At 40.2% G+C, this 25,828-nt stretch overlaps 3 protein-coding genes across 5 annotated transcripts in view; 1 reads left to right on the top strand and 2 right to left on the bottom strand.

The window, feature by feature from the left end:
- The first annotated feature begins 1,968 nt into the window (after window positions 1–1,968).
- Window positions 1,969–25,828, top strand: part of myo1hb (myosin IHb) — a 30,980-nt gene continuing 7,120 nt past the window's right edge. Inside the window, exons 1-2 of the mRNA XM_020925113.2 lie at window positions 1,969–2,059; window positions 23,793–24,095. Coding sequence (XP_020780772.2) covers window positions 24,066–24,095 — 30 coding nt within the window. The 5' untranslated portion in view covers window positions 1,969–2,059; window positions 23,793–24,065. The remainder of the gene's footprint in view (window positions 2,060–23,792; window positions 24,096–25,828) is intronic.
- On the bottom strand, window positions 2,302–17,365 carry ssh1b (slingshot protein phosphatase 1b). Its single transcript, XM_020925313.2, has 15 exons — window positions 17,038–17,365; window positions 16,376–16,413; window positions 8,841–8,941; window positions 8,661–8,725; window positions 8,439–8,560; window positions 8,293–8,361; window positions 7,736–7,801; window positions 7,133–7,327; window positions 6,819–6,912; window positions 6,617–6,745; window positions 6,496–6,542; window positions 6,181–6,327; window positions 5,664–5,864; window positions 4,828–5,461; window positions 2,302–4,741 (listed from the first exon to the last, which is right to left on the bottom strand). The coding sequence occupies exons 1-15, from the start codon at window positions 17,116–17,118 to the stop codon at window positions 4,181–4,183; spliced, it is 2,550 nt and encodes an 849-aa protein (XP_020780972.2). The 5' UTR covers window positions 17,119–17,365; the 3' UTR covers window positions 2,302–4,180.
- On the bottom strand, window positions 17,643–22,049 carry svopb (SV2 related protein b). Of its 3 annotated transcripts, XM_020925185.2 has the most exons (16): window positions 21,936–22,049; window positions 21,583–21,701; window positions 21,226–21,311; window positions 20,808–20,906; window positions 20,664–20,735; window positions 20,462–20,586; window positions 20,304–20,367; window positions 20,106–20,231; window positions 19,880–20,008; window positions 19,726–19,802; window positions 19,349–19,425; window positions 19,156–19,260; window positions 18,936–19,047; window positions 18,775–18,856; window positions 18,268–18,357; window positions 17,643–18,035 (listed from the first exon to the last, which is right to left on the bottom strand). In XM_020925185.2, the coding sequence occupies exons 1-16, from the start codon at window positions 21,983–21,985 to the stop codon at window positions 17,871–17,873; spliced, it is 1,578 nt and encodes a 525-aa protein (XP_020780844.2). In that variant the 5' UTR covers window positions 21,986–22,049; the 3' UTR covers window positions 17,643–17,870. The 3 variants fall into 3 exon arrangements, with proteins under 3 accessions (XP_020780844.2, XP_055009974.1, XP_020780845.2); XM_055153999.1 differs by lacking the exon at window positions 21,226–21,311 and having other exon boundaries at window positions 21,936–21,948; XM_020925186.2 differs by lacking the exons at window positions 21,226–21,311; window positions 21,583–21,701; window positions 21,936–22,049 and adding an exon at window positions 20,995–21,171.

Here is a 25,828-nt window from a genome sequence, read left to right as displayed (position 1 = left end):
ATGTGGTCAGTTTGAATCTCCATGTTTTGTCCATTTGTTGAAACCCAGGTGTCGTCTCTCTCCAGAACAACAAAGTCTTCTTCATTTTCTTGTCCTTCAAAGCCCTTCCTCTGCTCCTCCATTGCTGCGGTCCCAAAACAGGCCACAGCCTGTCTCTCACTGTGTTTATTATTAGGCTGCTTGGACTTCAGTCTGCTCTCTGGAGCTCTCAAAACTGTTTTTGACTCCTCTCTAGCTTGAGTGGCATCCTGGCTGTTGCTAACCCCGCCCACCTGTTGCCCCTCTGTAATGAGAGGGCACTCGGGCTGACCTAAACCTCTGATTGGCTGCCAAGTTTGGGGGTCTGTACGTGCCACAGGGACAGTAGACTCCCGAGCATGCCCACTGACACAGATTCCGGCATCATTCGGAGGCGTCCCAAAGATGTCACAGTCTGGGTCTTTGGTGTACACCTCTGTTTCCTGGGTCTCTCCCGTCTGCTCAGAATGATCCAGTGAGTCCTCATCTTTGTCAGACAACTTGTCAAGCTTTTGACCCATTCTGTTTTTCGCTTCCTAAAAAAAAAAAAATATTTGTTTTATATGAATTAGGATTTTCTTTTATACACAGTATAAAAAACTAGTTTGTAATTTACATTTGCTGCTTATGTGTGTCAGGAAACTAAAATGAAACTAGATGAGAAATCACATAAAACTCATAAAAATCTATTTTGGGATCAAATGAATAATTACATTACGTTAAAGTTTCAGAGTACTACATAACCCAAGTGTTTGATCTAACATTATTTAAAACTTAAAAGTGTTCTTTCTGAGCCAGCCAGCATTCAGAAGTATCAGGCATTCTCAATTAGTAGAAGGCATGGCTAATTTGTTCTGTATGCTCTTCCATTTAGCCTGTCTATGGTTTATCATTGTTTTGGTTACAAGGGTTTGCATAAAGGTCATTTGGATACTTGATTCAAGTCATGAGGGCCTAATTACTGTTTTTATGAGCATCTAAGTGAAGAGGTGAAAAAAAAGTTCATGTATGAACATGAACAGTATGAACATTAAATGACGCTATTCTTAGTTCTTACTGTATTAGTTAGATGTTCTTTAAGTCTATTATTAAGGATGTATGTAGTCAATTTTACTTCTTTCATCTTGAGTTGAAGATGGAAGACTATCAAGAGGTGACTGAACCTCTTCACCCTGCATCTGCAATCATGTACTGGAGCTATTTCAAGCATTAGAGGTGTTGAGCGACATGTGTTTTTTGTCTTGGCATACCAACTTACATGTCTACTGTGTGTAAATTAAGCCACCCATTTTAAATTGAAAATATTTGCACATATATTTGTTTATTTAACTGTCTGACATTGTGACTCTTCCAAATCCAGGTACTTGACAGATGTAAGCACTTGCCTCTCCAGCCCAGTGTTATTTTTGGGATGGTGGCATTACAATAGCAGAGGCATTTGTGACATTGGCCTGTGAAAGCTCTTCTACTATAGCACTGTTTCCATGGCCCTCTCCTTTGGCTCTCATGCTTCCAATACTAAGCACCCAGACAGTTTATGAGAGGCGTGTGACTGGGTACAGGCTGTTAGCCCTATCCCAAGTTAGCCTTGTTTTTCTCTGATCACTACCAAAACTTGAGAGCACAATATTAGCTGGATATAAATTGCAATCTTGTATCTCTTAATGCATAAAATTAACCTCTACAGCACAATACATATACATTTACAGTATTGTTGGTTTCTCTTTCTACATTAGGTCAAAATATCACAGCTCTTCTACAATAACACTGTTAAATACCATACTTGTTACTCTTAGGTCTATATTTACTGTTTTGTTATGTCTATTGACAAAGTAATAGTACATAATAGTGTCTAAGTACAGCTAATGATTATAGTTTTGTACTTACAGACTGTAATTTATCAGGATGTTTCTCCGGCTGAAGTCCTGTACAACTTCTGAGAGGCCGTCCCTGAGCTGTCACCTTTCTCATGATGTCACCACTTCATTTGGATAATTCAATAAAACTGCTCTCTGCCTACTTCATTGTACTTAAAGAGCAAGTAAGTGAAAGTTACATGCTATAAGGTTTGTTTCTCCCTCTTTTTGTTGTTGTTGCAAAAACACAAAATAATACTATACAGAACAAATTGTTTATTTCCATGATAAATATTAACATGGACATACTTTAACAAATTATTAAAAAGTGCATTGCACATAAACATTGGCATTGTACCATACAGAAGACAATGAGGAGTTTCCACCAGAAACGGTCTTCTTTATTTGTTCATTTTGATCTGCTTGAAAACAACCAATGATAAACAAATGCCAATGAGGAAGTTGTGGATTGTCTATGATGACAGATGTTTGTAACGGAATACATTACACTGTACTTCAACTTTAATTAAAAGCAAAGTTGAAACTGTTACAAACTTCTTTCTACATAAAAAATATTAAGATAGCATAACTCTCACCCATCCTAAATGCAAAAGATAGTTCTCATTCCAGGTCATTTGAGGTTTATCATTCAGTGTACCACAGAGGCAGAACAATATCAAACAGATAAGACTAGTCATATATAGGATATTAGAAACGGAAGTCCACCAGTTGTTTATGTTTGCATACATGATATGCCATACGTTTCAAAGACAAGTTAATGATTGTTACTGGGAGTAAATGTGTTTTGTATGTACAGAGACCAAGACCATCAACAAAGATACTAAGCCTTCAATCAATATGATGGAGCTAAGGCTGAGTTTAAGGCACTTAAATACAAACCCAAAAGTACAAACTGTTGGCGAAATGAGGAGAGTCTATGCACCATGTCTAGTGAACAATGAGCTGGATGTGCTTATGGTAATCTTGTGGAAATGTAATAAATGCAAAATTGCAATAAAAATATATAACCGAGCAAGCCAGCAGCTCCAGTAGCATGGGTCAAATGAATTCTCAGCAAAATTGTCAAAAAATGCAAAAAACAAAACAAAAAACAAAAAAAACAACAACCCCCCCCCAAAAAAAATCACCCCTTTGGTTTCAGCATACCCAGCATGTGAAAACAGGAGCAACACAAATTCAAGTAAATGTACACATATACACAGTAATTCCTTATGGCACAGCAACTTAGGATCCGTGGCAGACAGCATTTAAACTTGAATCATAGTTCAAGTACATTAACAAAAAATATATTTTTATGCCATAGTCAAGAATGTCAGGAGATGTGCTGAAGCTTTTTAGTAATGTTTCTGTGCCTGTATTTTAAGGTAGTATTAGCTGCAATCAAATCTTTAGTTGATAAAGCGTGTATGTCTCCCTTTATATGAGACCTCACATATTTTTGTGCCAAACAAGCAGAATAAAATGATTTCAATTTCATAACATAACTTAAATGTGTGAATGTACAAACAACTGTTGTGCAACACTGTCATCATGCTCAGTCAAGTGCTTTAAGGACATGATCACATCAGTCATAAAATTGGACTCACTGGAGTGGCAAACACACAAGATGATGGTGGTCAGATACAAGACCCACCAACAATGACATGCTTTTTACACATATAATGTCACATTAAATGCCCTGGTAAAAAGTCAAATCTACAAGAACAAAAACTTATGAAACAGTCTTGATTCAGTTGCTATGCCGGTGATCCCAAATTGCAAACACGGATTGAGCGTGCTTTTAAATACTATTGGTGAGCTAATCTAAACAGTTTATGGACATTAGTGTGTTGCCTTGTTGTTTTTTTGTCGCATGAAGCATGTTGTCTTTTCTGTCTTTGCACAGTATCAAAGTGCTAGCTGTAAGTTGAACAGTGATCTTTAATAACAAAAGGTGACCAAAACCTCAACTGCAGTGTTCTGCTTTTCGGTCTATGGTCAGCATGACCGACCACCACTGGGTTATGGAAATTCCAGCTAACTGCAAGATACAAATCATACACCATTTTAAGTGAGAGAAAATGTCTTCAGTGGCTGTTTTCTAGAAGCAAGTACACCAGCCAGTGCTGAATCATCTAGTCCCAGTGTGTTTAGGAGCCTTTCTGTAAATGCAGCCTACTGCTGCTGATGCAAGAAGAGCTGGACAGTAGCATAAGCCAGCACTGATCAGGCTTCTGCACTTGCGTCTGATCACTGTGGAGGCACAGCTAAGCCCCCAGAGCTTCAGCTTTTCCAGGTCACATTTATTAAGGCAGAGGTCTGACTGGAAGCTGGCCTTCCACAGCCAAACTGGGCACTTTCTCAAGCTGCTCTGCCCTCTGTTGCATGAGTTCAAGTCCAAATCCGATCCCCACTCGTGGTATCTGCATCTGGAGAGGAACTGCACTCTCACAATGAGGGGTTAAGCCTGGGGTGAGATCTATGGCATCTGTTTGAGCATGAATGTGTCCTTGCACCTCCTCAGACATGCTGTCGGTATCCTCACAGCTCATGGGGGAGGCTAGTTTGGGCCGGTGGACGAATGGGACTCCAGTGGAGCAGGTGGGGCAAAAGTGACTGCAGGGCTGGACGAGGTTTGGAGTGATGACTCCAGTGGCCATGGATGGTAATACTGGACTAGAGGTGAAGACTGTCCCAGGAGGGTTGATGTATATTGAGGGGATATTACAATGACGTGAGGGGTTTAAGCGATGGGACCGGCCCCCTGCTGGACGATCACAGCGCCGACCCTGGGGCAGACGCAGACAGTCTTTACAGGACTGATATGAAGGCTTTACCTTCAAAGGGTTGCTAGTGCTTCCACTATCCTAAATTTGGACAGAAAAATATTAAATATTTCATATTTATTTATAAAACAACTCACTCAACATACATGTAGAAAAATGTCACTTACATCAAAGGCTGCAGGACAGCTGCGCTTGGCTGCTAGCCGGTTGCTGTTGTTAGTATTGAGGTTGGCAAAGCCTAACTGGCCCTCCTCCTGCCTGTCATCATCTCCTCTCTTTCCATCTGAGTTTCCAGGGGTTTGAGCCAGAGCAGCCATCTCTGCCTCCTCCTTCTTGGCCTCCTCTTCATCCTCTTCTTCCAAAGTGCTGAACTCCAATCGCAGTCTCATGTCCTCCAAAGGGTCCAGACGCCCACATGTCTGAGCAGCTGTGCCTTCTCCAGGTAGTGCTAAATGGGCCATTGGGAACCCATCATCCTCCAGCAAGGCATCCCTTTCTACATCTTCAATCTCTATGAAAACCCGCTCCATTCCGAGCAGAGGTGGGCCTCGTACTGGTGTGGATGGCTCACTGTCTAGTGCAGAATCTGACAAACGTCTGAAGTAGTAATTATAGTTCAGTGAGTCCAAGGGCTCCATTTCCAGTCCCATTCTGCAGGGGGATGCCCCACAGCCCCCCCAGGCCTCTTCGTCTCTGAGTCCAGGCGTCTCCTCTCCTCCAGTGGTGTGACCAGACGCCTGCAGATCATCAGAGCTCTCCTCATCAGTTTCAGGCCTCCAAAGTTTGTTATGGCGCTGTTTACTGTAGAACAGGGACAATCAGACTTACTGAAGTGGACTAGGTTCCATTCATAGGCTATGTAAAGCAGCATAGGCCTACTGCAACTTCATACATCATTACTGCAACTTCATACATCATTACTGCAACTTCATACGTCATAGGTTTTAATTAGAAAAAATATAAGCAGACAATATAATCAGAACATGGTAATTAATTTGCTAACCTTGCATCCAGGATTCCTTCATACTCAGCAAGCTGCTTCATGAAAGCAGCATTTGGCTGGGCTATGCTGCGTTTTTGCTTCACATAGTTGTGGGCTTTCTCCAGAGACCAGCCATACTCCTTCATGGCATAGGCAATAACAGTGGAGGCAGACCGGCTCACCCCCATCTTACAGTGCACCAGGCACTTGGAACTGTTTTTCCTATTGGACAGTCAAATACATTTACTTTTGTTGAGCAATGCATTCATTTATAACTGTCTTATTTTATATCAGGTAAGATTTCTCAGACGGTTGCATAGCAACCAGATTAACAGCTGCATTTCAGATCTGTCTGTTGTAGCTTTCGCAGCTGTGTCCTGCATTTGGATGATGACATTTTGTCAATGCTATGACAGCTTGTGTGTTGAAGACTAAACTACACTGACATCTAATGAATACATGTAATACTAGTTATGATACACAGCAGTCCATTCTCTAGTATTTTAGATATCCCTATATATACTATATAATTACTTACTTGGCTTTAACAATGAAGTTGTAGGTGTCATTCCAGTGGGCCAGAAGGTCTGTGGCTTCCTCGTCATATACTCGCACATTGTGGTAGGAGAACAGCCCAGGGAAGAAGTTGTCTATCTCCCTTGTAACATTCAGAATGTAACCCACTCTGCAATTAAAGACATGAAGTTGTTTATTTGCTGAAACATTCATATATTCATATATCTTTTCTAGTTATTATTTACACAGACTATAATTTTCAGAGGTGTATTACAGAAAACATGCAGAGAACAGAAATAGCAAGTTTAAACTATCTGACTGTAATGAATAAGCTCACCCGCAGTCCCTTAGCTCCTCTAGATTTGAAGCATTCCATTCAGAGCCCTATAACAGAAATCAATAGATAATGGATCATTTTATAAATGTTAAATGTACAAAATATAAGTAGTTATGTTTACCAAATACACATGGTCAAAGATTAGAGTGGCTTTGTCCATTTGTCCTAAAATTAAAAGCATCTCATTGTCGATAAACTCCTTGTAGTCTTTGAGGTTACAACTCATATGCTGCTCCAGCTCGTTACGAATCTGCACACAGAAGCATCGTTGTGTTTTGGTTTATCACAGAGTATAAACATTGTGCTTGTCAGTTTCTACAAACCTCCTTTGAGGTGATGTTCTCCAGGTCCTGAAACATCATGATGTTACGAAGTTTGGCTTTAATCAGACACTCTGTCCTCTCTCTCTCTGTTGGCCTGACAAAAAATAAATTTTTTTTTTTGAAACCTCAGTGATCCTGTGTGACTGACAATGGCACTTATATATATATGATATATATGACTGTTATATATGATATAACAGTAGTTCAGGCCTGTTCATTTTTCATAAAGTTCTCTCTCTTCTCTGTGTGTTTTGTATACTTTGACACATTTAGTACATAACATTTGTATCGCATTATATGATTTAGATTTTCACCTTTCTACAAAGGTGGCAGGAGAGTCTGGCCGTGTGCTCTCTAGATCTGTCATAGCATTCCACTCATTAATGCAACTTTGTTCTGAGGTGATGCTGCTCTCATAAAAGGCCATCCACGTGAGAGCAATGCCTCCTGGGAAATAGTTGAACCGACGTGACACCTCACATGCTTTATGTATGACCTGAAGGGCCGACCTGTGGGACATAGGCAAGATCAACAGGGTACTTCTTCAAAGTGACCAGTAGATGGCGTAACTATGAAACAGCAGTCAATTGCTATCCATTGTGAACTAGTTCTAGTTAATTATATTTATATTGTATAAATCCTGTCCGTTTTTTATTATAATTGTATATCAGGATATAAGATATTTTTGAGTTTATCTCTGGATATTTAAAAAAATAATTACATCCATTACCTCAGGAAATTAAAATTGCCCATTAAAAAGGGAATCCCCATCAAATGTACTCTTTTTTAAAATAAATAAATAAACTCTACATCAGAGATTACCCTAAATTACTGAATAAAAAAACAGTTAGACCAGATAGTGCATTGTGCTTATCTTTCTCAGTCTAATCCCACATACAGATCAAAGATTTACTCACCACATGGCCTGCACAGACACAGGCTTGAAGACATGTGACCTCCCTGCGGTGTTAACACTAAAGCCTCTGAGAAAAGATGACAAGAATTTAGAAGTAAGTTTAAGTCAGATAGAAAAGCGAGATGTTCATAGATGTTCACACAGTACACTAGTGTTTATGCCATTCACTCAACTCAGCCCCATGGAACATTCCCCCAACTCAAAGCCACACACAATGTTAACAGGTCAGCACGAAAACAAAAAAGGATGTTATTCTCTTTTCAGCCACTGGAGTGTACCCAATAGAAGATAATGGATTTATTCAATCAGAATTTACATGGTAAACAGAATCTCTACTGCTACAACCTCCTAAATCTAAGTCTCTCACTTGCCTCTAGGGCCACAAACAGAGATTAAACTAAGTAGATATCTAAACTAAACTAGTTGATTAAAAACACTGTTTTTATTTCTAATTTGGTTATTTAAATATATAGACTACATCTGTGCTACAGTAGTTTTCAGAAGTCCCAAGCTAAAACAAACAAAAGAAAACAAAAAATGCCATAAAACCCCACTTACCCATCTCCATCTAAGTGGATGTTTGTGTCACTCCACAGTGGTAATACCATCCCAATTGAACATGTTTTACTGCAGACAATTACACAAAACAAGTAACATATTAATTAAAAAACCCTTATGCCACGAAAGTAAAGGAAAGATCATACCTGTCTTTATCTGCAAAGTCCATTCCCAGAACAATATTTTCCTCAGTGTCTTGATGACCATTGGTGTAGATGACGACCATGTAACGCACTCTCTCTGACCATCCACTTTCTAAACGTACAGCCTGGGAGAGTATAGATCTTTTACCATATCATTTTTTAAACAATATTTTGTTAAAAGTCAGTTCAAAGTTAGATCTGAAGAGAGGTGGATTTTATTCTTACCAACTTAATGCGATCTTCAGAGCGGAGGATCTTAAACATGACCTGAAGGTGTTGAGGTAAATCTCCTAGATCAAATACAATCATATTTGTACATTTTGATATAATCATAGACAATTCCATATAGGTAAAAAAAAAACTCAGACTAGTGTTTTTCTTGAGCTCAATTATAACAGGTTTTACCTGCATGTTTATGATGAGTGGGGGTATTTGGCTCCTGTGCAATGCCACCTTGTTGAAGGAAGAGGGCAGCTCCTTTCACCATGAAGAAACTCTCACTGAGGCTGAAAAGATTAAGCATCAGAAGAACTATGTGAAAACCAAAGGAAGGTACAAAAATCGCAATAAAAAATGTAAAAAAAAATAAAATATATATATATATATATATATATATATATATACTCTGCGTCGTCATGTAATAACTGTGTAATAAAGAGAGAGGCATCGGACATAGATGATCTACAGCTAGAAGTGATCCTATCATCCAAGCAAAGACAATTTAGTGGATATTTTTTGACTCTTAGGCATTCCTGCTGCATGTGAAATTGAACTCGTAAAGACTAAGCTCCGAACTGTGCTGATAACAATGATCAGCTCCCATTTGCAATGGGATGAGCTCGAAGCGCTGGAGGATTAGAGCATGTCAGAGTTGCTCTACATAAAAGTCAAAATACAAGAATATAGGAATACAGGAGACCATGCAGCTACTGATTTATCTGAGATTGAGTCTGTACAAATAGAAGCAACCCAAAGCAATGTAGCAGACATTATGGAACAGCCAGGGCAATGGACAAGTAATACCACAAAATATGGCAGATGACACCCTGGATGAACAGACAAAGTTGGTCAAAGAAATCGAGGCATTGCAACTCAAGTTATCATTAATGCAAAAACAAAGTAAAAGTAAAGCACCTAGTGAGAAGCCACTTATCACATACCCTGCCCACCTCCAGGCCACCACTCCTTGGAATAAAGACTTTAAAATCTCTGGCCAAATCAGGTACCCAGGACAGAAAGATTGTCTCACTTTCTCTAGTCTGGCACATCAAATAGAGCATGGGCTAACCAAGGGCTTTCCAGAAGCAGAGATTGTGGACGCTGTCATAAGGGCCATCACTCCTAGAATGCAACTCTGCAGTTACCTCAAAGGTAAAGCAAACCTGTTGCTCCCTGCTCTGAGGAGGATTCTCCGGTGCCACTACCAAGAGAAAAGCGCAACAGATCTACAAGCAACTAAGCTCTGAGGTGCATGGTAATAAAGAAAGTTTTGTCATTCGTGCCCTAGATCTCAGACAGAAAATACTTTTCACCTCTCAGAAATCTGAATCTGGCCTGAAGTATGACCCTGTCCTGTTGCATATCATATTCCTTCACACACTGTTGACTGGCCTGCAGAATGACAACATAAAACGTGACCTACAACTAGCTAATGTTTCAAATTAATTGTTGCTAGAAAAATTACTGCTGCCTGTGCATGTGAGAATGAAAGACAAGATTAAAAAAAGCTGCTTGCCCCACACCGTGTTGCTGTCCATTCTGCACAGACCAATGAGAGTCCAGCTGAAAGAAAAGAAAAAGCACCTGCTCCAAGGAATAAACCAAAAGTACAACCAGACATTTTATCAGAACTAATAGAAATGCAATCTAACATGACACTGCTGAGTGACTTAAAAGCTGAAGTCTCACAGATAAAAGAGTTCATGCAATAGCCCCAGCAACTCATTCAAGCGGACCAACCTCAAAGTTCTGTCACCCCACCTATGGTCGTTCCTCCTGCAATACCAGCTCAAATGCCATGGTCCAGCCCATATGTGCATCAGAACCCACAGAATGATCACATCACCCCCTGATGTTTTGTAGCACCTGGTCCTAGGTGCAGGAAGCGTTGCTTTGGCTTCCAACAAAATAACATTAATGACTGTCCACACTGTTATGCTTGTGTCAGTGATGAACATTTCTTAGCAGGTTGCACGATGAGAGGAGCCCGCCTGTCGCACCCTTTAAACGGGCAAGGGTCGCTCCTGTGGGACCAACAGTGACCCACATGCCAAAGGTTTCCCAGAACTGTGCCAACTGTAAGACTGGAGGAAATAAGAGGAGACTCAGACAATGTGCAGCATGCAAAATGTATTTTATTGTTCCAAGTCCTGACAAACTAAACACTGGACTGTCCATAAAGAATAATATGAACATGTGTCATGTAGGGCTGTAACGGTTAGGGAATATCTCCTGTGGTGCAGTATAGCAGCTTAACACCGCAGTATGCTGTGACACCCCCCCATTCCCCACCTCCGATGATGCGCTTTTTGCGCAGATGCACATGTACCTTGGTTGTTGCGCGGATACAGCGTGTGTAGTGTGGGAGAAGTAACATTTGGCTTTGAAACAAGTGCCAGTGCCATCTCTCCAGCTCTCACTGTGGCAGGTCAAGTCAGAGTCCTGCACCAGGTCAGGTACCTGTGTAGAGAGAACCCTGAGCAAGCGGAGCAGGGTGTCCGCATAGCGCGATTGGGCAACGGCTGCACTTACCTCCATGCAGTGCGGACGTAAGGCAAGGTACTCTCCTTAGCCCTGGATTAGTCTTGGGTTAGTCCTGGGTTATCACGGGCATGAGCGGTAACAGGTGGAATGTTAACAGGTCTGGGTGGGTGCGGGTCTCTAAAAAAGGACCTGTGCAGGACTCGGGTCACGCTGGTCACGTGCGGTGATTGCGGTAGCTCAACATGCATCGTGGTGGGCCTCTTAATACCGTGGTGAATCATTTTTGCGGTTATCGTGACAGCCTTAGTGTCATGTGTTACAGTCCAATCCAAGTCACTGAAGCATAGCACACATGTCAAAGTGGCCCCATTAGTTGGACAGAAGTATTTGATTGACTGTTACATACAAAAGACAGAGACAAGAGCATTATGGGACTCTCAAGTAACAAGTGATGGAAGGAAAATCTGCCACATGTAAAACTCAGACATTTGTGAAATACTGGAAGGTGACAATACACTGGCAATAACAGCTGCGAATGAAGAAGGTATGCCCTATATTTGCTGGCTCGAAGTAGCATTTAAACTGCCAACAAAGCACCTACCACTGAGGTTGCTGTTCCTACACTTGTTTTGTTTTGTCCCTACACATACTTGTCCATGCCCAAGCCTCTCTACCGAGACATGAAAGACTATTTGCATGACTTCATGGCACAAGGCTGGGTAGAAAAATCACACTCACCTTACGCTGCCCCTGTAGTGTGTGTTCGGAAGAAGTGCGGAGGGCTCAGGTTATGTATAGACTACCATGAACTCAACAAGTGAACAGTTCCTGACTGTCAGCCTATTCCCAGGGTTCAGGATATCATGGACGGGCTGGGAGGCAACTCTTGGTTCTCCCTACTTGACCAAGGGAAAGCCTACCACCAGGGTTTCATAGCTCAAGACTCCTGCCACCTGACAGCATTGGTGACCCCCCTGGGGCTTATACGAGTGGATCCAAATCCCCTTCGGCTTAATGAACGCCAGAGCTGCTTCTCAGCACTGTATGGAAACTTGTTTGGGAGACCCAAGAGATGAAATCTGCATTCCATACCTCAATGATACCATTGTGTTCAGTAAGTCATTCACAAAACAATGTTAATGATGACTGTATTACAAAGACTTTGTCAAAATGGTATTAAACTAAAATCCAGTAAATGTGAACTGTTTAAAGAAGAAGTGCGTTATTTGGGGTGTATTGTTTCAGCAGAGGGCAGTAAAATGGATCCAGCAAATACTGTTGCAGTCAGGGCTCTTAAAGACAAGCCACCCAAAACAGTAGGAGAGCTGAGAGCTATCATGGGTCTACTGAGCTACTACAGACAGTATATAAGAGAGTTTTTCACGTATTGCTGGTCCGCTCTACCACTTGCTCAAGACCCCTGCTGGCACACAAACAACAGACAGCCAAATAACAAAGACAAAACAGACAAGAAAAGTAAAAGGTGTCCCCTCAAACACGCCAATTAAATGGACTCAGTACCATCAGCAGATTTTGGAAAAGTTGATCAGTTTTCTTGTAGAGCCACCCATTCTTGCTTTCCCAGATTTCAGTAAACCATTTATACTCCACACTGATGTTTCAAACCAAGGTCTGGGTGCAGTATTCTACCAGGAGCAAGCTGGTAAGATGCGAATAATACCTTATGTGTTCCGCACACTCACTGAGTCTGAGAAGAATTACCACCTACATTCAGGAAAACTTGAGTTTCTTGTGCTAAAATGGACGGTCCGTGAGAGATATAGGGACTACCTGATTGGCGCATCATGTACAGTATACACGAATAATAATCCACTTACGTACACGTTATCAACAGCAAAACTAAATGTGACCAGATGTCGATGGGTAGCAGAGCTTGCAGATTTTCACCTCACAATAAAGTACAGACCTGGACGTGAAAATGTGGATGCTGACAGCTTATCATGCATGCCATTTGACATTGAATCAATAATGAAAACATGCACAGAAGAAATCTCATCACGTGCAGTATAAGCCACTGTTCAAGTGATAGAAACAGACTCAAGTACACAATGGTAAATGGCAGTTACTCAAATGAACAATAACAAAAAGCTTGTTCCTATCCAAAGCAAAGACAAGCAAAACCCAGAGGAATGACTCATGTATTGGTCCTGTCATCACCTACCAGTATTCAGGCACAAAACCCAATGGCCAAGAGTATAAGTCACTTAGCATGCCCACCAAAAAAATGTTATCGGAATGGGACAGATTAACACTGACAACATTCTCAGATGCCAAACAACAGTAAGAACACAACTTGTTTTGCTGGAAACATACAAAGAGACAATTATGAAAGCACAGCATAACGAAATGGGACATCAAGGGGTTGACAAAACGTCACTGGTCAGAGACAGATTTTTCTAGCCTCAAATGGGACAACATATCGAATGGTATGTGAACTGTTGTTCATGCGTAAAAAGTAAAAAGCCAAGTCGAGAAACAGGAACCCCTCTAACAAGTATTGTCATGTCCCAACCATTTGAATTGGTGTGTATAGATTTCCTTCATGTTGACAGATGTTCAGGAGGCCCAAGCTTACACCACAACATCAAAATCAGGAAAGATAGTTGCAGACAAAATATTGAATGACTAGTTTGGTTTTCCGTCACAAATACATCATGATCAATGGGATGAGTTTGAAAATCAACTTTTCGCTAAGCTGTCCAAACACTGTGGTGTGGCAGGCTCTAGAACGACCCCTTACCATCCGGAAGGAAATGGGCAAGTTGAGAGATTGAACAGAATGCTGTTACAAATGCTGAGAACTCTCACTGAAAAAGACAAGGCAAAATGGAAAGAGTCACTAAACAAAGTAATTTTCGCAGGCTTCTCCCCATTCTACCTGTTATTTGGTCAAGCTCCACGACTGCCTATAGACATTCTATTCAAAGTGACACAGGAAATGGACAAACGACCAGCAGTATATTAAAAAGTCAAATGCAAGAAGTCTATGAAATAGCAAAAGAAAAGTGTAAAAAGTCATAAAAAAAAAAGAAGAAAAAGAAACCATGGTGTTCTCATGGTTCCTTGGGAAAAGTTCTGTCGCATCCTTGTGAGAAAGATGACCCCTAGAGGTGGCAAAGAAAAACTGTGCAATCTCTGGGAAGACAGCATCTGTAAAGTGGTGAGACAAGTATACAAAGATCTCGCCATTTATGAAGTCGTACCAGAACAAAGTAAAATCAGAGACAGTAGAATATTACATCGTAACTTACTCCTACCTTGTACCCACCTACCACTAGAGCTACCCCTCATGTTGGCACACACAAAGAAAAGAAACAGATCTAAAGAAAGAACACCAACAGCTGCCCAAGAAGAAGAAAGTAGTGATGAGGAGGACGACTCGTACTACTGCAACTATCCCACTGTATCTCAAGCAGCAGTGCAGCTGCAAGCAAATGAAAATGTGCCACCAGGAACAGACTGTGTTAACGATACTGCAGGTACAGATCAGGATGTAGAAGAAGAAAACACACCAGTATCCCCACAGTATCCCATCCTGAAAGAGAAGAATAAGAACACATCCAGGAAGAGAGGACGAATCAAAGAGCAGCAACAACCATCCAGGAAGGAGTGTCATCTCCCAACAACACAACCGCCAGTGATGACCTCCCAGCATCCTCGAGGAGCGACCCCATGTAGCTGAACCCGAAACCACATCCAAACATCCACCAAGGGTTTTCACCTAGAATGAACTGGTCTTCCTGTTGCATCATCTGGCCAGCAGCTTACCAGCAGCTCTGTGGTCTACAAGCAGCAGAGACATTTTGGAGGTACCCAAACATGTTCTATTATGATTACCAGTCATTCTATTGACGCATGATAGCACAATAAGAGACATTTAACATTTGGTGATTTAGAAATCGTAATGAACACTAATTCTGCAACAACACTAGCATTAATATGGAATTCAGTCCTGAATTCCAGGACTGTTGTGTAACAGATAAGGGTCACATACGAGTAATACTATTGATACAGATAGTGCAGTTAAAAAATAATTATAAAAGGCTTAGGGAATGTGCAATTAAAACTGTACATAGGCTTAGGGGATGTGCAATCAAAATTGCACATAGGCTTAGGGAATGTGCAATAAAACGGCACAGAGGCTTAGGGAATGTGCAATCAGAACTGCACATAGGCTTAGGGAATGTGCAATAATTAATAGAATACAAGAATGCAAGGGCTTGCCTGTTAAGAATAGTTTAAAGGTCCGGTTGGTGCATCACTCGTGGTCATACTTTGTCTCATATTTACTTAGTTCTATGGTGTTTGTTTATGTGGTGCTTTGTGTTGTGCTGTCCTATTTTTTTTTTTGATAAAGCATGTTAGCCCCTGTCCCAAGACAAATTTCTCCCATGGGAGACAATAAAGGATTAGTTTATCTTATCTTATCTTACAGTGATTTAGAGACAAGCTGATGTAATAGGGTGTAATAACCTCAAAAGCTGAAAGTGACAAGTTGTAATGAGTGACCGAGGTTTATAATGAAACTGTGTATGCTAAGAAGACCATAGTGAGACATACTGTCCTTTGGTAACAACTGAAATAACATAATACACCAGTGTCTGTGTACACTGGTGTATGAATGTGTGTGAGTGTGAGTGGGTGAGTGGTTCCTTGTTGTAAAGCGCTTTGAGTGCCTTGAAGGTGGAAAAGCGCTATAAAAAAATGTGACTATTTACCATAACATAATGATTTTGCATTAAGATACTGCTAATGGTAATACCTAAACATGTTTATTTTTCAATAAGCTGTAACATGTTCCATAACATTACATGCACTTGACATATTTCTAAGTTCTAAATATTAGTGTTTTGAGTCAGATGTCGGGATGACATCTCATTTCCAAGGGGTGTGTGTAATGTTTGTAAAACAAGACTATTTAAAAATTATATAATTTCTAATACAATATTACTACTGTTAAATATAGAATTCATAATAGGATTTATTTTAAAAAGTAATTTCGTTTTATTGGTACATGATTATTATTTGCATTGCATGATTATATTATATTATACTGTTTTCTGGTGTTATGGTAAGATTTTTTTATGAAGCACATCCGGTTTGAACAGCAGGGGGAGCTCTGGTTCGGTCTTGGATCATTAAAACCATTGACTGAAGACCTTGAGATTTACTCAAGTTTTATCCCCTTTTTCAGGGGCCGTGGTAGTAACACTTACCATTGATTGTTTTTCCTGTCATCATCACTCCCAAAATCCTACAGACAAAAGCAAGAGGCAAAAGGATTAGCCGTGACATAGCACCATCTACTGGCCATGTTCACCTATGCCGCTACCGTTTTTCCCTTTATAAACCCAATAAACAAGTTTAGAACCACGACAAACTATTCATCTGTCTCTCTACAGAGTAATATGTTTTTACTAACTTTCATTCGCGTGATGTTTGTGATCATTGCCAGAAACTTCTAAATTTTAGTACAATTTAACATAAAACAATGCAAACACAAAAAACTATTTCACCCTTATTTTGTAGGCCTATATAGGCCTAGGTAGAATATCTACATGGACTTTAGTTTATGTAATGTGCAATTTGGTACGTGACTGGGGGAAATGACCACGTTGTTCTCAAAGCTAAAGCCAAAAGCCCCCTTACCCCTCCCCTGGCAGGATTTTGTTTACAAATCCTCTGCTGCAATAACGTCTCACAAATACCAATACAATACGATATCAAATAGCCCCTCACGTAAATTCATTCCGTAAATTGGCTGTTAAACCAGCACCACCCATCAACTGTTAAGTTTGTATACGTGCCCCGATAGAAGGTTCCTGCGCCTCACCCCTAAGTGCTCCATACAAAGAGTGAGCAGCTGTGCCCTGCTTACCTCCCCAGCACTGCTGTTGGCCGTGCTCGCCGAGGATGCTGCACTGGGGGTGGGAGAGCGCTGCAGAGTCACCAGGGCCATAGTCGGTGCGCTGCTGGAGGAGAGAAGGGAGGGGAAGAAGAGGAGGAGCGCTTATCTGGGAAGACGCGCGGCAATAGTCTGTCACCGGGGAGAAAATGCCTAGTCAGAGTCCCATCCAGTAGCACCTGACATTCGGCAGGCGCGCGATGTAATTCCCGCTCCTCCGCCCTCTGCAGTGACGGCCCGCATCAGCAAAATCGATTGCGCGCCAGTGGTTTGTACCAAGCATAAAATGAAAGAAGTCCGAGGTTACGCCGCCCGAGCGCAGACTACACAAACAAATAGAGCGCAGGTTGCAAGCAGGGCAGAAATGACATGCAGCTTTGCCGGATGCTTCTGATTGGCTGGCCTAGTTCGCGTGTGCGCTGTCATTGGGCCAATGTTGTCAAGGTGCCTGGCCAGACTACTCTTCAATACTAAAGGCTCAATAACGACGTCTCTTGTTATAAAACACACGAATATTATAACACAGACAGATATAACGAAAAAATTATCAACTTTAATAAAATAAATAAAAAGGGCAACTTGAAATAACAGTGTATTTTACAATTTTGTAAATCCTCTCTCTAAAATAACAAAATAAACATTCTTTGGCAAGTTATTTCTGACACTGAGCAATTTAGCATAAACACAAATTATTAGCATACAGTGCAGTGGTTTCTGAAAAATCCTGAACAGAGGACATTCTCTTAAAACATCGCTGTGCCATACATTTATGGAGATGTGTGTGAGCAGGTGTCTGCCAGCACCTGCTACAAGGAGGATGTGTGCTCTGCCCCAGACTCGTGCTCAGCTCCCTGCTCTTCCATAGATCGGCCCAAAGTCTCAATGGGCAGGAGTTGGGCTGCTATCCCCGCCAGCAAAGCACACACCCAGTATACAGTCAACGTGAAGCTGGCCGAAAATCTCAGCAACACCTAGAGCAAGAAAAAGATGTCGTGTAAATATAGAGAAATCATATTTAAAGGAGTGTTATTCTGCTGAACCCATCATAACATTTGGCACCATGAGAGGAAGCCAAAACTATCCATGTAAAACAATGTAACTACAGATTGTACCATAACAAATATGATATGATTTAATGCTGTAATGCAGTTACACTACAAATCATTGTTACATATAAGAACCCCTATAAACAAGTATACATACTTGTGCCACAAAAGGAGTTAAGAGAGCTCCCAGTTTGGCAAAACCACTGGATGTCCCCAAGGCTAAAGCTCTTATTTCTGTGGGAAACACCTGGAGAACAGAAATGCAGTGAACATGTTTTCACATAAAAAGGATAAACTAATTATTCAATTTAGATAAATGCCCCAAATCTTTCTTTCCTCTCAGCATTACTACATCCCTGTGAGTAACTGACAGTATTTTAGTTTTGTCAAACCCTAGCCTCTATCCTCAAACCCCAGCCTTCATCCAGATGAGTAGTGTCTTTATAACCTGTCAAAATTTTGGCCGTAACTTTAACATTGGCACGTTCTAGAAGTCAACACCATTATGAAGCCTACAGAATTTTTCACAGCTGCTCATACAACCATAAATTTGGACATATCACAAAATGTTATAAAACAAAATTTAGCTTTTCACTCATTGTAGAAATACTATAATTAAAAGATAGAGAATAAATGAACACTTTTGGGCTTACTGTATATTTACCTCTGGCGTATAAACAAAAACTACTTGGTATCCTCCTGAGATAGCAGCTCTTGCAACAAAAATCAGGATTGTAAGCGATACCCTACACAATAAAAATAAGTTAACATGGACATCTCTGGTGCACTTCAGATTAATATCAAAACGGTTACAAACATACTTACCTCCCAATGCAGGCATACATGGGCAGGATGCACAAAGCAAACATAAAAAAACTTAGTGTCATGCTCCTTTTTCTACCAATTCGATCAATTGCAAAAAGGACAATTAAAATACCTATCGAGATTTAACACTAATTACAATATGGACATGGACATAGGGATATGATGAGCTACCCACATATTATTTTAATATTTAAATTATTCTTGTGATAAGAGCATTCACCAGGGAATTCAGCAAGAGTAGTCCATAAAAGATCCTTGTAGTCCTCTGTTGTTAAATAATTGCACTCCAGTCGGCATTTCCATTCTGCCTTCGCCCCTTGTGTTGCTAAAAAAAACAAATTTTGCAGTTATTTAGTAAAACATATCTTTTTTGCTTTGCACTAAAATATGATACAAAACGAGAAATGCCCTACTTCCACATGAGTCTCCGTCTTGGTACATTTCAGTTGTTAACAAGACAATACCGTAATAGCAGAATGCATTTGCAAGCCTGTACAAACACACAGCCATGTTGGATTTCCATGTTTTTTGGAGACGCCACATTGCTTTTCCTGGAAACTGATCCCAGCCTTAACCATATTCTAATCTAAACCCTAATCTTTAACCATTATCTGAACTTTAAATCTTATTGTTGATCTAATAGTAAAGGAGTTACATCATGGGGACCTGATTTTTGTCTACATATGATAAATACTGTACACCCACACACATCAGTGGTTTAGTTTACTGGTCTGCATTACTATGGGTCTTATTTCTTTCAAGACTTAGTACAATTTCTATTGTTACTAACCAAAGAAACCACAAAATAAGAGTGGTTCGTAGATACTGAGGAATGAAGAGATCTTTCACTCGCCCGCGATTGTATTGCTAAAATGAAATAAAACAATATTAAACATACAGCTGATCATATGAAATAATATGAACTGCGTGTGTATAGGACTTACAGGACTCCTAGAAATAAGTCTTCCCTGAGGTAGAGACTTCTTGTTATCTTTTGCAATTTGCTCTAAAGTTTTCATAGCTTCATCACTTCTTCCTGCCAAGACGTCAAAGCGAGGACTTTCTGGTAACCACTGGGCAGTAAAAACAATAAGTTACTGTAATACAATGTTGTGGCAATAAAGAATATTTCATTTATTAAACAATGTAACTAAGAGATGAAATACTTACATGAGAAAAGAGCAAAAACACAGCCATTGGAATAACTGACAGACCAAGAAGCCATCTCCAGCCAAGTGTGGGCATGACAAACAGGGCCAAGACGACCTCACAAACAGCACCAAGAGCCCAGAAGGCCTGTTTCGCACAAAGAGTTTTGTCAGGTGATAAAAAATATACGTTTCATTTACAATGAAATCAATCATGTACCGCAATGAGCATGACACAGATCCCTCTCGCTTTCACTGGAAGGAATTCTGAGTACAGAGTTACTCTAAAGACAAACAAAAGTTAAAACAATTCCACATAAATGCTTATCACATTGTTAACCTTGCCCATAGGCGTTAGTATTATTATTAGTTACTTACGCCTGAGGGGCTCCTCCAATACCAAAACCCACAAATGCTCGGAGGGTTATTATCCAGCTATACTGGGGAGCAAAAGAGCTCAACAAACCATAGTACAGAGTCCACAGCATACAACCAATGAGCCCCTATGAAACATTCACATTCAGCATGATAATAGGCAATTGTGTATTGAGAAAACTGAAATACGCATAAACACACTTACTGTTCGTCTGCCATATTTGTCTGATACATTGCCCCATAATGGAGAGCCAATGCTCATCCCAATAAACACCACCTGAAAATGCACAGATTTTCAAACTCTGCATTTAAATTTAAATGAACAGATGATGTCTGGTTGAACACTTACTGATGTTAAAAGAGCCACTTCATAGCCAGGCAGTCCCCACTCACAATGTAACTGGGGTCCCAAAATGCTGAGGATCATCATCTCCATTGCATCTCCAATCTGATCAGAGTGCAGGACAGTTCATTTAAATGAGTGTGTACTTTACACCTGCATTTGTTGTGTGATGTCAGTTGCTGATAGTAGACACCTGTCTTTTGGACCTGTGTAGTTTAAATGCACTCCTCCTGGAAAGCTGCTACACCCCAATGATCAGACACAGCCTAGATCCAAAAACCTATGAAAATGTCCATGGCTATAGTAGATCCTTACTATCAGTACTTCCATCACACCTGGGAATCACACCTATGATCTTCTTACTGTGAGGAAAGATTGCTAACCCACTGACCAAGCCATTGTTTTGTGCATGTGCAAAACTTACCCATGACAGGCCTGTAAATAGACTGATTTTCCACTGGTATTTTCCAAAACCAGTAGCTTCTAAAGCATCATCAACAGTAAAAATATCTAAAGCACAGAACATACAAATTAAATTGTTATCTCACTTAGATAATTGGTCTCATATGATGAAAATACTCTTAGCGTCATAGCATAATGTACAGGACATATTTTCTGGCAAGTTGAGAAACTTATTTTTGTAATATAAATATTATTACAAATTCACAATTTCAACATAAACAAACCACTTGTCTTGAGGGGCTGTTATTTCCCATAATTTATGATCATACTGGTAATATTGTATGAGGCTAACAATATGATAAAATGCTAAAATTAATACCATTACTGGCTCCATAGATGGTTGCTGGTCCTCCAGTAGGACGCCTTTCTGTTCCAGTGTAAATCTCATTGTCTGTGCCCAAGTCCTCATCAGGTTGGGAGATTACGACTTCCTCCGTTCTACAAAAGAAAGCAAAATACAGCAGCATAAAGATCCATGGTTATAACACTTGCAATGGTTGTTCAAAACGGCCGAATCGCACCGCCCAATTCGCGTCATTCGCGCAGCAGAACTTTATTCGCGCGTCAACGCGCCTTTACATAGGGTTAACGTGGAAATGATTTGCCTTGTTCGCACCATTCGCGTTTGGTGTGGACATACCATTAGGTTGTTTTCTGTGTAAATAAACCTACCTTTGGCGCAAGTCATTCTTGTAAAAAACCGTGTGATACAACTTCTCCATAGCTGTGTCTGTTCCATCAGTGTTGTTGTCCTTGTCAAACCTGCTAATCCAGTTACCGAGCCAGGCTCAGGTGTTTCTCTGACACAGAGGAAAGGAGATGCGACGAAGAGGAGGAGCTAATGCTAACACCAACAAAAAATACGAACATTTATCAAAGGCGGGAAGCAAATAGCCCTACTGAGATATTGGAACAAGGATTTGCAGAATAAATAAACAATTGCATTCCATACAAATAATAAATGCTGATTTATACAAAGGCGCGTGTTGTGCTCTTGTGTCGAGCTATTAAGTTAAGTTAAACAGTTTCAAGTCTCCCTGGGCTCTCAAGGTTTGGCCTCACAGTTACTAAAAAGGACATTTATCTAATTTTTTTTTTTTTTTTTTTTTAAATCACTGACATTCATTGTTTAATAAAAGCCTGCCCGAGCTGTCCTGTCAAAAGATCTCAATGTGTTGGGGTGGGTGAAGAAGACGTGATTCCAACGGCTCTCCTGGTTAAGAAAGTGTGTTTTTAACGGCTGCCCGTTAACCGTAGACCCACCAGGACGGCATGAACTGTTGTAAGTGTATTAGTAAGAAATAAAGATAGAGTGCTCATTTCATAGCTCTATATAGGCTATATATTACAGTATATTGCATATACTGTACTTTAGTAGCTTACTACAGCACAGATAGAACTACTCTTTTGTTATTATTTATCTTATATATATTTTTCTATTCTTTATTGCTCTTTATTGTCTTCATGAATAAAGCGAACTAGGCTACCCCCCTAACCCTGAAGGCCTAACACTTTTCCAGTTTTCCAGTTTTCTCACCTCACAGCTCACAGGTTTTTGTTTAACCACTGGATAGACCTGCTGTTTAGTGCAGGTGTTTTTTGAAAGACATAGGAAGGCTTACACTAAAGGTTTAATGTTTGAGAACCACTGTTTGACCTAAGAGGTGACAGAGAGACAAGAATCTCTTTGCTCACATGAATAAATTAGTTGGAAGTTTAGTTGTGTGGCAGTAATGGGACTGTGAAGTTTATTTGGCTCTCTTGTGCTGTGCTGTTGATTTAGATTCATTTATCGAAAAATAAATAAATTAATTAACAGTGACAAATATTTGGAAAACCAAGTAGGCCCAAGCTTAGATTAAAACGCATGTATGCATCAAAGAATCAAAGATTTCATTTGAATGGTCTTCACTAGATGCAGTGCAAACTTACCCATCAGTATTTGCATAATGAATTAGTTTATGTTAATACAGGTTTTCCATTATATTCTCTGATGTCACATTTTGTTTGGGCCAAAGTTAAGGTAGTAATACAAGATGCCTTTGTTGATGCTTACAGGAAGCTTGAATTTAAATTTTAAACAGACGGAATAAGAGGACCGTGTTACCCACTGGCCACAAGACTGACAAAACCATTCAGAGCTGGAAAATGAGAAATCAATTCTATGAACTTAATATGAGTTATAAAGCTATGCTTTTCCTATGTTAAAACTTAATCTGTGTTACTGTTCTCTGTCTCAAACAAGTCACATAAAAAATCATAAATATGTTAGTTGCTGTCACTGTATGGGCCTAATCCCCACTGACATAATGTACAGCTAGTAATTAGTTTGAAATCCATCTACCTAATCAAAGATCAGTAATGCAATACCTAGACTGTAATTTTGTGAGGAGAAAGGTGAGGACAGGTCTCCAAGGGGATCAAGTTTCCACATCCTTGTGTTAGCCTACATACGCTCTCCAGGTCCAAGGCTGAGTGAATGTTTGCTGCCTGAGCTCCATGAATGTTTAACCACCTCACTGCTTCCAGGGCCAGATCGCTCATTACAGCCTCATTACGACCACACAGAGGCACTGGACAGGCACCACCGCACTACCACACTTCTCCACTCTCTGTGTCCAAAAGCAGATCAGCACTGTCCCCACGATTTGTGACTGTAGTGCTTCTGGTGGTGAATTTTTTGGAAGAAAGTGAAGCAGAGAGCGGTAGGACAACATCTCTGTGCAGGACGGACAGAAACTCAACATTTCAGAAAGTTTTCTCTTTGATCTGAAGTTTTCTGAAGTTCTTCGACACTCAGCCATGACACACCGGACACTGGAAGTGAGAGAGGTAATCTGAAGTGTGTTTGATAATGCATTTATAGATAATTTTTTAAGCAATATGCATTCATTCTTACATCTTTGTCCATTAAACAATAATATTAAGTAGTTTGGGATGATTAAGTGAGGGACATCGTATAGGACATCCTATATGATTCTACATGACCACCTCCTGTTTTCCCATCTTTTACCATTCTTCCATTATTACATGTGGATAAAGATACATAACTTAAATAAAAATATGTAAAAACAATAAAAATTAGATTGTGGTTGCCAGCCTTTCCATTGGAGATGATTTAACTGCACTGAAAAAACAAAGAAAACATGCATCCTTACTGTGAGTGGGCTTCCATCTGCACAAAACTGATTCATATTTGGCCTTGTGGACTGGCCCCCCTTGCTTGTCTCCATGGAATTGTTGTTCCTTTGGGTATAATATTCCTCAGTCTAGCACATACAATATCTATTTTACCTATCTCTTTGCAAAATGTTGCCAAGTAGAGTTTTAACTTTCTGTTAACATGGAAATCAGCAGGTGACGCGCTAAATTACACAGACTAGTGTTACTTTAATGTTGCTTACTGTATGTATAATAGAAGTATGGTGGTGACATAGCAGTATCACAGGAAGCAGTATGTGATGGGGGTCTGCTCAGGTTTCAGCGCACACCCCAAGCCCCTTAAACGCGCGTTGCCGGGGGCGATGTCAGGTGTCTGTCAGTGGCCCACGAGGAGTGATATCTCTTTCAGGAGCATAACTGCCACTTTGTGACTGGTAACAGGATCCTGTGCCATGCTGGAAACATGGGGACAATAGAGCGCCCTCTCAGGTCAGATAGACTTTCCTGTACTGGTGAATACTTAACATCAAAATTTGATGTTTACACTAACTCTATTCTGAGGCTTTATAGGGTTTTTATTGCATCAAGGTGAGATGATTTGCACTGTTAGCAGTTGCAGTTTTTGCTTTGATAATTTGATCACCTTAGCGTTGCGCCATTTGTTTAGACACTTAAGACCAAGACAAAACCAGGTCTGCAAGTCCACTACAAAAATCCACAACAAAAATAGAATTACTCAGTATATTGATATTAAGACAAATGTGGACATGGAATTACAATGCTGTTTTTCAACATAAAGATAACATAATTTGAATGTACGTTTAGCCTTTTTTATGAACATGGCTGTAAATCCTGACGTTCCCAGCCAAGGTAATTAACTGGGTTTTATTTATGGGTATTTTACTGTTTAAGTTTTGTACTGTTTTCCCCTTTTTTTTATTTATCACAGTAGATACCACATTATATATAGGACCAGATTTGCTTCCTCTTCATAATGGATGCTTTCCTTGTGAAGGAAGTTAAAGCTGTTATCTATCATAGTTTCTTGACACACCTTTTCCCCACTCAATATAAAGAGATGCTCTGTTTAGCCATAGATACATTGCATTCTTGGACTTGAGCAGGTAATGAATGAATTTTATGTGCCTTGTATATGCTATACTTAGTTGCAAAATTATAAGTTAGTTTTTATATTTTTCCTACTTTCCTCTTATTGAAACGCTGTGTGAGTGTGTGTTACTGCGGCTTGGCGACAGGCTAACTTGGCTGTGATGATGATGAGAGCCAAAGCACTGAAGCATGCACAGGGCCTCTTTGATAGCACCGTAATTAAAGTGCACGGCACTCTCCCTGGCATCATCTTTAAACTAGAAGCTGACACAGAGTATTGAATAGTCAGCGGT

Source organism: Boleophthalmus pectinirostris, unplaced genomic scaffold, assembly GCF_026225935.1.
Source record: "Boleophthalmus pectinirostris isolate CB_2022bp ecotype Guang Dong unplaced genomic scaffold, ASM2622593v1 HiC_scaffold_18, whole genome shotgun sequence".
Lineage (NCBI taxonomy): Eukaryota > Metazoa > Chordata > Actinopteri > Gobiiformes > Gobiidae > Boleophthalmus > Boleophthalmus pectinirostris.
The sequence above is the reverse complement of the archived record's forward strand: the minus strand, read 5'-3'. Positions and strand labels throughout refer to the sequence as shown.